A 16,112-nucleotide genomic window follows, 5' to 3' on the forward strand; every position below is an offset into this window, starting at 1 on the left:
TATTTCTTTCACAGCTAACACACAACAAGAAAGAATATTTAGCTAGTTTTTTATCTGACAAAAAACATCACGCTAGCACTACTTCAAGTCCTGAAAGGACAAACGTGACTGTTTTCAAATATGTTAAAATAAAAAAGGCCGCTAAAGGAAGTGACTCATCTCACGTCCTACTCTCTTTCCATTGGCTCGCAGACCTGGGGTCCCCAGACATGACGACGTCCGTCATTGTGGCTGATCCCAGCGATTTCCGGAAAACGAGGGAATTGGGATGTACCCAGAGCTTTGGTTTGTACAATTAAGTTTTCATTACTAAACATGTTGATCTATGTGTGTTTCAGGTCGGCGAGGTGTGTTCACGGGCGTGTCAGGATTACAGATCGCCTACGTCAGCGGTCGGGAGGCCCTGCAGGAACCGGCCCCGGCTCACTGCTTCACATCCAAAGATCTGTCGGCCCTCGTGGCTCCGCTGACCAGCAGCTCCAAGTTCAGAGGAGTCGACATCCTGCTGACGTCACAGTGGCCCCGAGGAGTGTGGCACTACGGAAACAACCCGGTAACAAGGAATTCAAGTCCAGAATCTATAAATGTAGAGCGCTTTTAGAACTTCCCGTCCACGTTGGCTCAAAATTCGAACCTCAAAGTTAATTTTTAAGTAAACACGGACGAGAAGTTCTTACAAAAAATTATAATTTCAACGTCATGACAGCTGCGCAAACTTCATCTGTTGAGGAAGACTGTGTTATATAATCGAAAGCTCCAGAACAGCTACTAAATTAATCTTTTAGTTTTATCAACTGCTGTTTTTGAGGTCAAGAATTAAGGCTCTGCTGTTGTTTTCGTGTGTTTCTGTTGCAGGAAGTGAACACTAAGTTCTGTGGAAGCGGCTCCGTCGCTAACCTCGCTGACAAACTGAAACCACGATACCACTTTGCTGCACTAGAGGGCGCTCACTATGAAAGACTCCCATACAGGTGGACTACACTTTTACACACAGTCCAGTCCATGACATGCACATTATTGTGTAACAAGCTGATTATTCCAAATGATATTATCACTAAAACATACATCATATTACATACAATAGTTGTTTTAGTTAATGTTGATAAATCAGTTTCCAGACCAACAGAATAAACTAACAAACTGTGTATTAAGGAGTTAAAACTACTGTAGCTCCACCTCAAGCAGCTGCAACAGTAAAATGCCGCTTAGTTTCACATTATCATATTTAAAATCTAATAACAATAATAATAATAATAATACTAGTAGTAGTAGTAATAAGAAGAATGAAGAAAGAAGAATAATAAAACACTCATATGAGCCATTTTTCTGCTGAATGAATACTTTTACTTTTGATAATTTAACATTTTGCTGATAATTCTTTATTTTAAAATTTTTAAAGCAGGACTGGTACTTTTAATGAAGTATTTTTACACTTTTACTTAAGTAAAGGATCTTAAACCTTCTTCCACCGCTGCTGCCTGATGACCCAGTGGTTTACTCTTGTTGATTCCCCCCTGTGTTACACTGTGTGTGTGTTTGTGTGTGTGTGTGTTAACAGTACTGTACATGTGTTTCCGTTTCCGTCCTCAGGAATCATGTTATTCTCCAGGAAAACGCTCAGCACGTCAGCCGCTTCATCGCCCTGGCAACCGTCAACAACCCCGCCAAGAAAAAGGTATGTGTGTGTCTCCCGTATCACAAGAATATCAGTCTTTGATTAAACAATGAGCTGATCATGTTTTATTAAAATCCGCTATGTAGACATTAGATTCCCATCCGGCAGAGGTTTTCAAACTGTGAGGAGTTGAAGGAGGTGGAGACGTGAGGCAAAGACACTGCCAGAGGTGAAAGGGACAGGTTCATGCAGGTGTTCTAAAAACAACCGGAAGTCGGTTATTGTGGTTTGGCGGCTGATTTGGCCACTTATCAACACAGTCGGTAGTTACAGCTGCAGTGGAGGTTACACACAGCTCAGGGAGGCGATTAAAGTACTTATTGGAGTCATAAGTCAGTCAAATCTGAACACACAGACATGATACACATATTTTTAGTGTGACTTTCACTTCCCGAGGATATTATTGTCATTATCTCTGATGTCCATCGCGAATAAACGTCCATAAATCTGCTTAGAAATCATAGAAAAGAGACGTATAACATCACGTTTTTAAGTTTTCTTCAGTATCAAAGTAATCCAGTGATAGTTGTATTTACATCCGTGGGTACACTGCAAACAGGAAGTGCTAACAGCTAATTCAGCATACTTTTAATGGTGCCAATTTGCCAAAATGTGAATACCGGGGCTCAAGTTGTAGCCCACAGCATAACTTGTTGATTTCATGGCAACATTACTGTGTACATCCTGTTTACATCTCTAAAACACTATGGGACCTTTAGTTGCAAAACATGATTTCCCCTCAAATTAAAGTACAATGAAGAATAAATGTGTAGGGGGTCACAGTTGTCCCACAGTGTCAAACTTCTGCCATACAGTAACACCATCACATCCTGAGCTGTCTGTGTCTGTCTGTCTGTGTGGCTGCTGCAGTATTTGTACGCCTTCAACATAATCCCCATGAAGACCATGGATCCATCAGAGCTGGTGAAGCAGCCGCAGGACGTGACCGAAAACCCCTACAGATGCTCCACGAAAGACAAGACAGACAAACAAAAGACAGGCTTCAGCACCACAGAGGAGGAGGTACAGAGAGTGTGTGTGTGTGTGTGTGTGTGTTAATCATGATGTGGAGACTTTGGTCATACAGCCACATTATGGAGATTCACCTCACACAAAAAGCGGGACGTTAATGTTTAGGGTTAAGACTTTTTGTTTAAAGATAGTCAAGGAAATAAATGTAAGTCAATACAGTGTCCTCTTAAGTGACAAAAACAAGCTTAAGTGTGCAACTTTAATTGGTCTAAAATTAATTTTGATCAATACATTTTGATCAAATACATTAAACATTATATTTACTTATACTTTCCTATCCCACTGAAGTGACTCAAAGTACTGTATGGCGTTCAAACATACGTTTTAGCCATGCTAGCAGTGTGGCTCGAGTGATGGAAATACTGGTCCTGGTCAATCAAAAACATCTTATTTAGACAGAAAATGGTGCATATTTAAAACACTGTTACACCAGGGGTTACAATGCCTAGCAGGCTATATTCATCTCTTTCCGTATGCAATGTATTTTTATTTTGAAAACTCTCTCTGTCCTTGCTGCTGTCTTTTTCAGGAGCCGGCCCGTCAGTTCTTCTTTGACCTGAGCAGGAAGCAGGGCGGGGGTCCTCGGGGCCGCGGCTGGAAGAGACATTCGGACGGAGACGGACGAGGACGAGACCAGCAGCATGAGGGACAGCCCAAACAGCCCCGCAGGCACCGTGAGTCCAACCAGTCTGGAAAAACATTACCAACATCTGTTTTTATAGTAGAAATTGTAGTATGATGGTAGATTCAAGTCTAAAGCCCCATTCAGGCGAGACTAACAATACATGGGGAGGTGGGGAATGAAATATTCACTATGTTCCTCATCGCTCCGGACGGCATTTTAACCATCTGGAAATTACAGGATATGGTCTGTACTAGACATGTGCTGCGGACACTAGCACTATGTAGAATTATAGTGCTGCTAATAATATGTTTGATTAATATGAATATGTATAGAAAGATTAGACTCTTTTCTTTTCAGTCACTGTGGTCGTTTTCAAACCAATATTCCTGGTACAATGCACAGCACTGTATACAATCAAAAGCTTAAAAAATGTGGTATCTCTCTAGCTTCAAAGCAGTCTAGCAGTCCAACAGTGTAATAAATCCTTTAAAAAATGTGTCTCCAAATTCATTGCTTCTCCCACAATGCAATGCACAAAGAAAATGGAGGAGCTGCTCACAGCTGAAAGAAATGTTCCCTAATTGTTGCAAGTATTGTCATTTCCTTTAAGCATATATGTTGATTTCCTGCATGCTAACATGCAGAAACAGTGTACTACAAAGAGTATAAACTAAAAAATGTTGCCTTGCCATTTATTTAATTTTAGATGCAACACCATCAAAAGGGCCTTGGGTGGGAAAAGGGTTAAAAGTAAACTAACCGAATGAACTGTATTTTAATATTTTGTCTTTTTATTGTGTAGCTCAGCCGTCTGGTCCCTGCTGGTTCTGTCTGGCCAGTCCTCAGGTGGAGAAACACCTTGTCATCAGCATAGGATCACATGTGAGTTTATAGATAAGTATGAGCATACATCCAGCCATTAATATCACATTAAATACACAGGGCCTCAGCTGGTGATGTCATATTATCATTGGCACGAGTAATTATGTTAGTGCCTGAACAGGGACTGAAAAAAGAACAACACTTACCAGAGTGATGTTGTTTGCAGTGTTACCTGGCTATGGCTAAAGGCGGTCTGACTCCTCACCACATGCTGATCCTCCCCATCGGTCACTACCAGTCTGTGGTGGAGCTGAGCTCGGAGGTGGTGGTGGAGATGGAGAAGTACAAGTCGGCCCTGAAGAGCTTCTACAAGAGCAAAGGAGAGCGCTGTGTGCTGTTCGAGAGGAATTACAAAAGCCAACACCTGCAACTACAGGTAGAAACAGTCAGCCTTCCTTCTGTCAGGTTGTTGCTGGAACAGTTCTACAGAAGAAACCTGAAACGACACATTAAATATTATATACAAATATTAAAAAAGTATACAATATTTAATAATTTTGCAGTGTGGGACTTTTTCTATCACACTCTACATCATTTCACTTCACAATATGTTGTTAAATGAATATTCTTATGCAACTTTTATTTAGATTATTTTGCTGCAACTAATAATTTGGCCCGTCACAATTTCCCATAACATTCAAATTGATTGTTTTGTCCTAGCAACAGTCCAAAACCCAAAGGCATTCACTTGACTATCATAGATAACTGGAAAAAAACATCAGGATTCAGGTAACCAGGTAATTTGGTACACCTAATGTAGTTAAAATGTATGCATTCTAACACAACAGCCCTGCAATCAATCCTACATTCAAAATAACTGTAATAATAATAAATTAGATTTCATCATGTAACCCAAGGACACTTCACATAGAGAAAACAAGCATAAAACTTTATTAGTAAAAAGCTTGGCTGAAAAGATAAGTCTTAAAAGTCTAGATTTTAAAAACAAGACTCATCATGAAGGTTATTATGTTCAGTTTTTGTTGAAACTGTTTCAGAGGGGTGTTGCTTCTACTTCCTGGGTATTTTAGACGATGTAGTTTGTTGAGTTGTATTGCCTTATACTGACAGGTGTTTCTATTATTTTGTCCACCCCATTTACATAGCTGATTACCTATTGGTGGGTTGGGATGTACCACGTGTTTTTAGTTTTTGGTTGTTGTATCGTCGTTGTTCAGGTCGTCCCGGTGCCATTGGACCGCTGCACCACAGAGGACATCAAGGAGGCGTTCATGGTCCAGGCTCAGGAACAACAGATGGAGCTGATGGAGATTCCTCAACACACCGACCTCAAACAGGTACATGTTTACATATACAGCACATACACCTGGAACAGAGAAGTACACACACACATACTGTAGAGGTAAATGTGTGCTGATTTGATGCTGTTGTTTTTAATCTCAAGATTTAGAGTTTTTTCTCATATTCAGCTGAACGCAATATAGTAAATTACTAAAATTGGGTTGTGTGTGTGTGTGTGTTCAGATTGCTCCTCCAGGGACTCCGTACTTCTACGTGGAGTTGGACTCGGGGGAGAAACTCTACTACCGCATCCAGAAACATTTTCCTCTGCAGTTTGGACGGTAAATAGCAGTTCTAATTATATCTTAAACTCCACTCAGATGGGACTAACATTACAGGGGGAGGTGTGGGAAATATTCACTGTTATCCTCACTAATTAGTTACGGACATTTTAACCATCGGGAAATTATAGGATATGGTCTGTAGTAGACATGGACATTCAGCAGGACAAAGACAAAAGCTTCCACGGGAGGGGGGGGGCACCGGAGAGTAGAAGGGGAGACAAAAATTGCACTCCTTCTCAGAGTCATAACTTTTAGTCAAATCTTAACACACAGACATGAAACACATGTTGATATCATTCAGTGTGACTTACACTTCCTGAGGATGTCATTACCTCTGATGTCCATCGAGAATAAACTTCCCCAAGTCTCCTTAGAAATCATAGAAAAAGACGCTTCAGAACTTGGCTGAGAATCATCACGTTTTTAAGTTTTCTTCAGTATCAAAGTAATCCAGTGATAGTTGTATTTACATCTATGGGTACACTGCAAACAGGAAGTGCTAATAGCTAGTTCGGCATAATTTTAATGCCACCAAAAATGTAAACAAATATATGCAAAAGAAACGAGGCTCAAAAGAGAATAGCACTGTAGCTGACATTACAACCGCCCATTTGATGAGCTTTTGCTCTCCTGATGTTTTTTTTTTTTTTTTGTCATATTGTTTTGTGTGTGTGTGTGTGTGTGTGTGTGTGTGCGCGCACACGTAGGGAGGTTCTGGCCAGCGAGCCGTTACTGAACATCCCGACTCGAGCTGACTGGAAGGAGTGTAAACAGAGCAGAGAGGAGGAGGAGGAGAGCTGCAAACAGCTGAGAGACGACTTCCAGCCGTTCGACTTCGCCTGGGAAGACTAACACAACCACACACGCACACACACACACACGTAGATACAGTTACCACCACGGCAGCCAGGATCAATGTTGGTGTTGCTGTTTTTGTTTCTACTGTTTTGTTTTCTACAACATTTCCTCCCTTCAACTGTTAAAGCAATAGTTCGACATTTTGGGAAATATTATTATTCGCTTTCTGACAGTTAGATGAGAAGATTGATACCACTCTCACATCTGTACGGTGAATATGAAGCTACAGTCAGCAGCCAATTAGCTTAACTTAGTATAAAGACTGGAAACAGGGTCCAAACGTAACAAAATCCACCTGCCCACACGTAAAGCTAACTAATTAACACATTATATCTTGTCTGTTTAATCAGTGAGCTTTAGAGGTGCGGGTTGGCAGATTTTATTACCTTTGGACAGAGCCAGGCTAGCTGTTTTCACCTGTTTCCAATCTTTGTGCTAAGCTACGCTAACCAGCTGCTGGCTCCAGCTCACAGACATGAGAGTGGTATCAATCTTTTCATCTAACTCTCGGCAAGAAAGCAAATATATATTTCCCAAATACGCCCAAATGTTTTGTACCAGTGTTTTCTTTTTAATACTATTTGACAGTTGTTGCTTTTGAAGTGATGGAGGAAACTGAGATATTTGCAGCAAAGTTTTTTATAAGTAAGGATCATGAAAGCCTCCGTTTAAAGTTTCTTAAAGTGTCAAAATGTTTCAGAATTTTTTCTTTCAAAACAGGTTTATTTTTTCAGTCTTTTGTTTATCAAAGTGAAGTTGAAATTCACAAAATGTATGGAAAAGTTTTCCAAAACCAGAGACATGTTGCTGGCAAAAAGCGGGGAGGCGTGCTCAGAAGTGATAAAAAATGATCGTGAGTCCCAGTGTTTAAAATGTCAGCAGTGACTGTTTTAGATTGCTGTCCGTTGCTTTGGGAAGATGTTTGTCTTTTAGTTATTCCTGATACATAAAAAGACAAAAGAAAAATCCAGTTTCAGCAGCTGCTCCTTCAAAATAAAAGTTGAAATCCACACAGACTGAATCTCTAAAAAACTTTTATAAATAAAACACTGTAAAAACCTGAACAGCAGCTCAGAAACCTTAATAATAATTTCTATGGAGACTCTTTTGTTTTAAGCTCAACTCTGGGGAAAATTGTTTTTAAATGTATTTCTTGTATTTTGTAAATGAACAATAATTAAACTCTCATTTTCAGTTTCTGGTGTCATGTTCATTATTACCATGTAAAATTTTCATGGGAGCGGTGGCGTTTGTGTGGTGTTTGTTAATGCAACGTTTCAACCTGCAACGTCTTCGTCAGGCAAACATCCATGTGAACGAAAAACAGGCGATATATACAAACAAAAAATGGCTGCTCCATCAACGATTAGGATCACATGATACAAAATAACACATGTAGCCCATAAAGGACATGTAACTTTTCTAAAAACATTTATGCAATACTGTATAAAGAGAAAAATGTGTACATTGTGCAGAATATGCATAAGAAACAAATCAATATTTGTTCTAGGTCTTGGCACCAGGGGAAGACATATAATCGAAGAGGAAATATAAAAATAGCATGTTTTTATGAATAAGGTTTTATGTCAAATTCCTCATTTCAAGGCATGGGGTGACTCTGTCACCAGATCACCACCCCTACAAGACTTATTGTATATACTGTACTTATATACTTTTACTTGTAATAGAAACACTCGTCCGTATAACACAATACAATTCAACAGCACCACAAACTGCAGCCTCCAAAATGATCATACAGTTGAATCAACACCTCTCTGAAACTGCTTCAACAAAAGCTGAACATTATAACCGTCATGAAAGCAGGACTTATTGCAGGATCAGACTGCATTAGTTTTAGCTAGGTGTACCTAATAAACTGGCAACTGAGTGTATTACATTATTATTAGTATGTGTGAGCACACACACGCTAAATAGTCATCATCATATATACAGTAAGTACCAGTTTATGTGTGTGAAATGGCATATGCATGTTTTATATTGTACATCTGGCCCCAGAAGTGTTACCACATAGTATGTGGTCATTCAGTGCTACAGTTGCATCATTTAACCACTAGAGGTTATTGTTATTCACATTATTCTTCACAGCATTTTGTTGTACTCTGTATTTTTCAATGCTTTCCCCCTGTGATGCTCAGAGGCTTGAAAAATAACAGTGTCAACTGTTTACACATTTTTTTAACCTTTGGCAGAAAATAGTTTCAAATGAAAACTTGCCACAGTGATGTCTGTAGATGATCCAGAGACTGTAGTACATTGTTTCTAGAAAGACACTTTTTTAAATGCAAATTTCAAAGGCACAGACGGTTGTACTGGGATGGAGGCAGAAGTCAGTTGTGGATATGTCAAAAACCCAGGTGTCTATTGACTATTTTCTACTGTGTTGACTAGTGTCTACTGACAGTTTTTGATGAACTGACCCTTTAATAGCCATTTTTCCATTTCTCCCTAGTCAGTAATGGATGTGTACTACATGTTGGTACTCTGTCATGTTGCCTTTGGGGTTTAATGGTACAATTTTAGCTTCTTCAATATCACACCCAGGTATACCTATATATTGCTTTTTTATTAGTTTCTATGCTTCTGCTTTTAAAGTACCCTGTGATCCATCATTTATTAGTGCTCCTTGCTTATGAATCTAGACGTTATTATTTTTGATTATTTTCCAACACCTAAACAACCGCATGATAAGATCTCTCAAATTAACTGTACATTTATTCTGCAGAACATAGCTTCAGCTGATTATTCAGTGAATTTTATTTTATTACACTCCCATCTGACAGGTCGTCGAGGGTCTTGTGATGATGTCTTAAAACACCAACATCTATGCTATCTGCGTTCTTGTGTTTAGTGAAACAGCCTCACTGCAGAGATATCTCTTATGGAAAATCCATTACGATGATTAAGTATCGTTCCGTGAGCCACAATGCACCTGCACATTTTTGTGTAGTTATTTCTATGTATGACCTGTGTATTAAATCCTCTGAAAAGTTCAACCTTACATACAGATTTCATGAAGGGAACATGTTGTCTTACACATCTCATATTTCATAATCCTCCCTCAAACACTTAGATACTTCCACACATTTGGCAGGGAATGTAAAGACAACACTTTTAAAGAAAAAAAACGACGATAACTGATGTTTATGTGACATCTACACCAGTGGCTCCCTACCTTTCTTGTCTGATGACGTAGGCTATCCCCACAGCCCCATTTAGATTCTAGTAGGCTACCCCTTCATGTACACCCATCATGTTCCAAATGTGCATTTTTAACTGATTGTAAACTGGATGGTATTAATTACATATAAGTGGATATTGTTACAATATTGTATTCATACAATTGAACTGTCAATGTTTAGGTTGCTTTGATCAAGTTTGCAGTTTATCACTTGGACTGGCAGAAGCTTGAAGTTTCAACCATTTATGCATTTTAGCTAACTATTTCGTTTATCCATTACTTCTAGCTAATTTCAACCATTATCTATGACTTTTAGCTATTTCAACCATTTATCCATTATGTTTAGCAATTTCAGCTATTTAATCCATTGCTTTTAGCAGACTATTTAAACTGTTTATCCATTACTGTAGGGCTACTTTTAGCTAACTATTTTGTTTATCCATTAGCTAATTTCAACCATTATCTACGACTTTTAGCTATTTCAACCATTTATCCATTCTGTTTGGCTATTTCAGTTATTTATCCATTACTTTTAACAGTTAACCAAGCTTTAAGCTGTTTTACCATGTATCCATTACTTTTTAACAAATTATCCATTAAGCTACTTAGCTAACTATTTCAACTGTTTATCCATTGCACTATTTTAACTATTTATCCATTAGTTTTAGCTAACTATTTCAACCGTTTATTCATTATTTTTAACTATTTCAACAGTTAACCATAAAGCTATTTTACCCTTTTCATAAGCCTACTTAGCTATCTATTTTAACAATTTATCCATTAGGTTACTTTTAGCTAGGCTAACTATTTCAACTGTTATCCATTACTTTTAGCCAACTTTCAACAGTTAACCGTACTGAAAGCTATTTTACAATTTTCATTATTTATTTTAACGATTTATCCATTAGGTTACTTTGACCTGTCTATTTCAATCACTTATCTATTACATTTAGCAAACCATTTCAACCAATTTTCTACTTTTAGCTAACTGTTAAGACTCTCAAACCCACCACGTAGTGTTCAGGTGTTACTGCTGACTCCATATGTGGATCTATTTTTTCAATCAAATCACTGATCTGCACCTTTAAGCTTAAACCTTGAATGAATTATTGAAGCTGATGATGGAAATCCTAAATGAAGCCACAGAATTGTCCTTTTAGCGCCCACACAGGATGCAGCTGACTCAGATCACTTTGGTCTGATGAGATTATGTGGGCATCTTTCCACTGGACTGTTTATAGTTACTGTCAGATGAGGTTCATGTTGCAGGTTGTTATAAATGAGAATCTGATTGCTATTTATTGGCTTATCTGGACTGGATTTTTCATTGGCTGATACATAAACTCATGAGGGTGACAGTTGGTCTTTCATTAAAAATTGTATATGGTTTTGTCATTGTTTCCCCTTTGATGATTTTTATAGATCTTTTTCACAGCAGACATTTTGTCATGCTATAACAGAAAAGGTACAGATGTACGTAATAATTAGAATGGCTGCATTACATCTAAATGGAACACAGATATCATTAATTAGTGTTATTAATTAGACATGAGGTCTTCCTGCAGTCAATTTGCAGTGAAGGAAAAAGACTTAGACCCTTTACTTACAGTACAATATGTGGGAAAATACTCCATGGCAAGTGTTAGATACATTAAGATTTATTTCCGTAAAAGTGAACAAGTATTTGCAAGTAAAATGTACTGAAGCATTAGAAGTAAAATAATCTGTATCTCCAGTTTTGGGGCAGTTTATGCTTTCAGCTAACATGCTGCTGTTTAGCAGGTGTAATGTTTGCCACGTTCACCATCTTGGTTTAGCATCAGAATAAGAACAAAGGAGGAGCACCTCTCATATATCTCACTTCATGTGACTGTGCACGTCCCTGGGGCATTTTTTTTTACATCATTTAGACTTTTATGACTGAGGTGCACAAAATTGCTCTTTTAAGGTAGAATGATACAGGCAGGGTTGGTGGTTTTGGTACCAACCTACCGAGCATTAGTGATATCGGTGAGGTGAGGTGCCTGCGCAGAGCCCAAAGGATACTAAAGGACAGTAACCCCCCCCCCAAGCCACAGCCACAGCCATAGCCATAGCTCCCTTTCTAGATATAAATGGCTTATTCTAAGGTAATGAAAACACAATGATTTCACAATATTTTCAGGTGATTATACACTAATGAAAACATACTTGTGAATATTATCGCCATATTCTGCAAATAGAGCCCCCTAAATCTTACACACTGGTCCTTTAAACTCTTACATTTCTTGGATTGTTGTGAAAAACGTCAAGTTATCTACTCTTACCACCTCTACCGTAGCTTTCATGACGGCTGGTTAGAGCAGACAGACAACAGCTAACATGAAGACAGTGTCATGAATGAATGAATGAATGAATGAAGTGAAGTGAAATGGCAATTTTTCACAACCCAACCAACCAAAAGTTGTCCTTATTAATAGCTTATTTATTTATTTATTTATTTATTTATTTTATATTCAGGGACAATCCACATTAATCAGTGAGCAGTCTCTTTTGGATTATTATTAATGCATCAACATGTCAAATGCATCATATTTTATAAGTTTATCATATGTTTTGTAAACTGCTAAATGTAGTAGAGTAGATGAATTGAGTAGCACAAAATGGAAATACGCAAGAAAAGTACATGCATGCCTCAGTAAAAGTACTTTCCACCACAGCTTCCTACTTTTCCTTTGCTTTACTCTTTCAGCGGTTGTAGATTCACAGATTCACATTGAACATTAGATAAATTTGGCTGTTGTCTGTTTTGTCCCCGGGGCCTGAGGTCTGTGATAGGGAAACCACTTCCTGAATGCACAAACACATGGCACGTAAACAGTGGAAGTGCTCGATGTGCACATTCGTGACATTTGGAGAGCGTTTGTCTAGTTTTCACGAGGTTTTGTTTTCTGTTTGTCTGTTTGTTTGGATTTTTTAACATTTCAAGATACATGCTTTTGCAATTTTTTCTTGAATGAAAAAAAATCTAGTATGTGTCTTTTCTTGCATCCAGATGCATATTAAACTTTAACTATAAAATACTTTTTTACTTTTTTTTTTACAGGTCTGTAATTTCCTAACAATTTCCCAGGAAGTTTGCTGGGAAAAATTATGTCATCTTGTAGTAATTGTATAGAAGAAAGTTCTGACATGGTTATTTTAGTTAAAGTGTAGTAAGTTGTGTTGAGTTTATAAGCAGTTATTGACTTCCAGAGGAATTTTCTTGAGAGAAATGCTCCTTTTACTCAAAGTGAGTAAATGCAAAATAATTGAAAGTGGAAACATTGTGCTCTGGGAACTTTTTGTGACTTTTTATTGGCCAATAAATAAATATATTAATTCTAAAAAAATAATAAGAAGTGTCCAACCTCAATGAGTTTTACCTGGCTAAATAAAGGTTGAATAAATGTAACATGACTTTTGTTTGCAAGCCCTAACTCACTCAAAAGAGGGCAGCATGAACCTATGAAACCACATCTAAACTATACAGAGAAGTAAACACTGCCACAAGTGTGAGAATAGGCAGTGTGATCGCTTGATCAATAATGCCAAAGGGGTTTGTGTCAGCAGAAGCTTCTTCATGTAAAGTCTCCAAATCAAACTCATTGCGTTACATTAACACACATTTTTGCAAATGGCACATTGTACATATTCATACTGTGAACAACTGCACATTCTTTAGTCAATATTTTGCACATTTGTTTCAAACACTGTACAGCTCGTTTCATTTTAAAACAGATATTTTAATTATTTTTACTGTAAATTTCTATTTCATATTTGCGATTCTTGACTTTTGCAGTATTTGCTTTTTCTTTTCTCTTACTATGTTTATTGTGACTGTTATGCACCAAAATACCAAGACAAATTCCTTGTATGTGAAAACCTACTTGGCAGTAAACCTGATTCTGTTTTTTATTCATTACTCGTGTCAACAGGTGTAAACAGATGCCAAAGACAAACCTAAAAAAACGAGTCAATTAGAGGAAGAAGAAAAAAGGAGGTATTTTGGGATTTATGGAGATGTGCAGACAGAATGAATAAAAATGGAGGAAAAGGAATCTGAGTGATATATAGAAAGATAGAGGCCACTTAAATCCTTGGCACAGGATGGGACTCCACCCGAGGTCATTAATGATAAGAGCTGCTCCATTTTAAAGACGCCGGCCTCGCTTTTGCCACATTCATCTGCACTTCCTGTCTTTAACAGTGCACTTCCTTTTCCCAATTTCCTGCATTAAGCTCTTTGATAAAAATACATCCCTGTGGACAATGTGATTGATACTAAATTGAAATTCCTTCAAAGCAGACAGGAGGTAGGAAATTGTTTAAGGGTAAAAAAAGAAACTATGGTAGCCATGTGGCTAAACCATTTATTCACTCAGGATTTAAAGTACTTCAGTGGGTTTGCAAGTTTCAGACCAATTACTACAAACTACTACAATATATTTTCTATGGCATACCATCAGTTATTAGATTAATTTCTTACCTCTGAAACCAGGTCATTTCACTACAGTATGAAAATTTACTTGCAGAGACTTAAAACCTGCTTGAGATAGAAAATCTTCCATCACAAGCTAATTTGTTTGCATGTCCTTGTGTAGAAGGCTAGGTGGTGCTGGAAACATGGTAGTGATTATAGGTCATGCAGTGGATACCGCTGGTTGGTTAGCGATTTAAGCATCTCAAACTATTTTAAACCCATAAGAGAAGGAATAGCAAAGACTTTCATTACTTTCATTAAAGGAATTGTTCGACATTTTGGGAAATGTGCTTACTCTCTCTTAGAAGACTGACACCACACTCATCATGTCTATCTGTAAAATATGAGGCTATATATAAGGCCAGCAGCCAGTTAGCTTAGCTTAGCATAAAGACTGGAGGCAGGGGGAAACAGTTAGCCTGGCTCTGTCTTAAGTTAATAAACTCCACATATAAAGATCAATGTTTCGATAAACAGCCTTCTTCAGGACAAGAGTCCCTTGTTTGGCATTTATAGGACTAAAGCCACATTTGGGCTAGATTCATTTCTCTTAAGTGGATCTCTGAGCTGCTTGTCCTACTACTACTTTGTTTCTGTTTTTATCAGCACATTGTGAAAAGTTTGTGAAAATGGAGGAAGTCAAAATGTTTTTGCTAATCTGATATATGCAAACATGCTAACACGAACATATAGGCCTATTTGGGAACCAATATGATGACAGAAAAGATCAGGAGAGTAAGACTTCATGAAGGCTCATCAAATGGGCTGTTGTAATTTCAACTACAGGTAGGTACTGTTATTGTCTTTTGAGCCCCGTTTTTTTAGCCTATATTTCTTTACATTTTGGCAAATTGGCACTATTAAAAGTATGCCGAATTACCTATTAGCAGTTCCTGTTTGCAGTGTACCCATGGATGTACAGACAACTATCACTGGATTATTTTGATACTGAAGAAAACTTAAAAACATGATGCTTCTCAGCCAAATTCGGCAGCGTCTTTTTTTCTATGATTTCTAAGCGTTTTTATAGACGTTTTCAGCGATATCCATAGTGCCCAGTTGATTTTGTCCAATACTTCGATCAAATACCTTCATATTACAAGGGAAAGTTTTACATTTTTGGGAAATATGCTTATTTAACGCTGTTTCATTGCCGAGGTTGCCCGGCAACCAGAGAGACTCCAGGAAGTTACTGGTCCCAGCCAAGTAATACTCAATAACGGCGATTTGTCGTTTTTACGTGAGTTAATGTTTTCCTCCTGTTTCAAGTCTTTATGCTAGCTAGGCAAAGTTAGCCACAGCTCACCGTACTGTACGTATATGCTAGTGGTATTGATCTTCTCTTCTTTTATCTATCTTACAGTTTGATTGTCTTTTACAGTGAGACAATTAGAGCCTCACAGAGCTCACCTTGAACCTAAAAATTTAATTACACAGACACCATTGTTGTGAAATTTGGTAACTGTGGAGGGTTTCACCTTCTGAGTTGGTTCAAGTCTGGGAGTCAAGGACAGCAGTGGTCTCTGAGTTGAATTATATTAATGTATAAAGATAAGTATTTTTGTGTTTCTCTGTACCCTCAGCTGTTTCATGTCAACTCCTGAGTTACCTGAGTCAGCCTGGATTTCCCCCGAGGTCTACGTCCTGCACGATCTGCTGTGTGTCAATGTGAGCCATGTGTTTTTCAGTTTACATTCACACCAAATAAATCAGACAAAACACGTGTTCAGGGCGGCTGTGATGTGGTCCTGGAG

At 38.0% G+C, this 16,112-nt stretch overlaps 1 protein-coding gene and 2 long non-coding RNA genes across 9 annotated transcripts in view; 2 read left to right on the plus strand and 1 right to left on the minus strand.

Moving 5' to 3' along the window:
* cwf19l1 (CWF19 like cell cycle control factor 1) overlaps positions 1-7,855 on the plus strand; it is a 14,152-nt gene extending 6,297 nt beyond the window's left edge. For both annotated transcript variants that reach the window (XM_044186080.1, XM_044186079.1), the window contains exons 5-14: positions 339-553; positions 856-971; positions 1,591-1,675; positions 2,546-2,698; positions 3,237-3,381; positions 4,135-4,214; positions 4,381-4,590; positions 5,393-5,512; positions 5,700-5,797; positions 6,508-7,855. In XM_044186080.1, coding sequence (XP_044042015.1) covers positions 339-553; positions 856-971; positions 1,591-1,675; positions 2,546-2,698; positions 3,237-3,381; positions 4,135-4,214; positions 4,381-4,590; positions 5,393-5,512; positions 5,700-5,797; positions 6,508-6,652 — 1,367 coding nt within the window. In that variant the 3' untranslated portion in view covers positions 6,653-7,855. The remainder of the gene's footprint in view (positions 1-338; positions 554-855; positions 972-1,590; positions 1,676-2,545; positions 2,699-3,236; positions 3,382-4,134; positions 4,215-4,380; positions 4,591-5,392; positions 5,513-5,699; positions 5,798-6,507) is intronic.
* Positions 4,517-16,021, minus strand: LOC122871236. Of its 2 annotated transcripts, none has more exons than XR_006376828.1 (3): positions 15,968-16,021; positions 5,329-5,541; positions 4,517-4,650 (listed from the first exon to the last, which is right to left on the minus strand). It is a non-coding gene; the product is annotated as an uncharacterized LOC122871236 (long non-coding RNA). The 2 variants fall into 2 exon arrangements; XR_006376827.1 differs by lacking the exon at positions 15,968-16,021 and adding an exon at positions 6,112-6,500.
* LOC122871234 overlaps positions 14,751-16,112 on the plus strand; it is a 31,123-nt gene continuing 29,761 nt past the window's right edge. For 4 of the 5 annotated variants that reach the window (XR_006376823.1, XR_006376824.1, XR_006376826.1 and 1 more), the window contains exons 1-2: positions 15,158-15,598; positions 15,942-16,026. This is a non-coding gene — a long non-coding RNA (uncharacterized LOC122871234). The other variant, XR_006376825.1, reaches the window with a different exon arrangement.

Source organism: Siniperca chuatsi, linkage group LG23 (assembly GCF_020085105.1).
Source record: "Siniperca chuatsi isolate FFG_IHB_CAS linkage group LG23, ASM2008510v1, whole genome shotgun sequence".
Lineage (NCBI taxonomy): Eukaryota > Metazoa > Chordata > Actinopteri > Centrarchiformes > Sinipercidae > Siniperca > Siniperca chuatsi.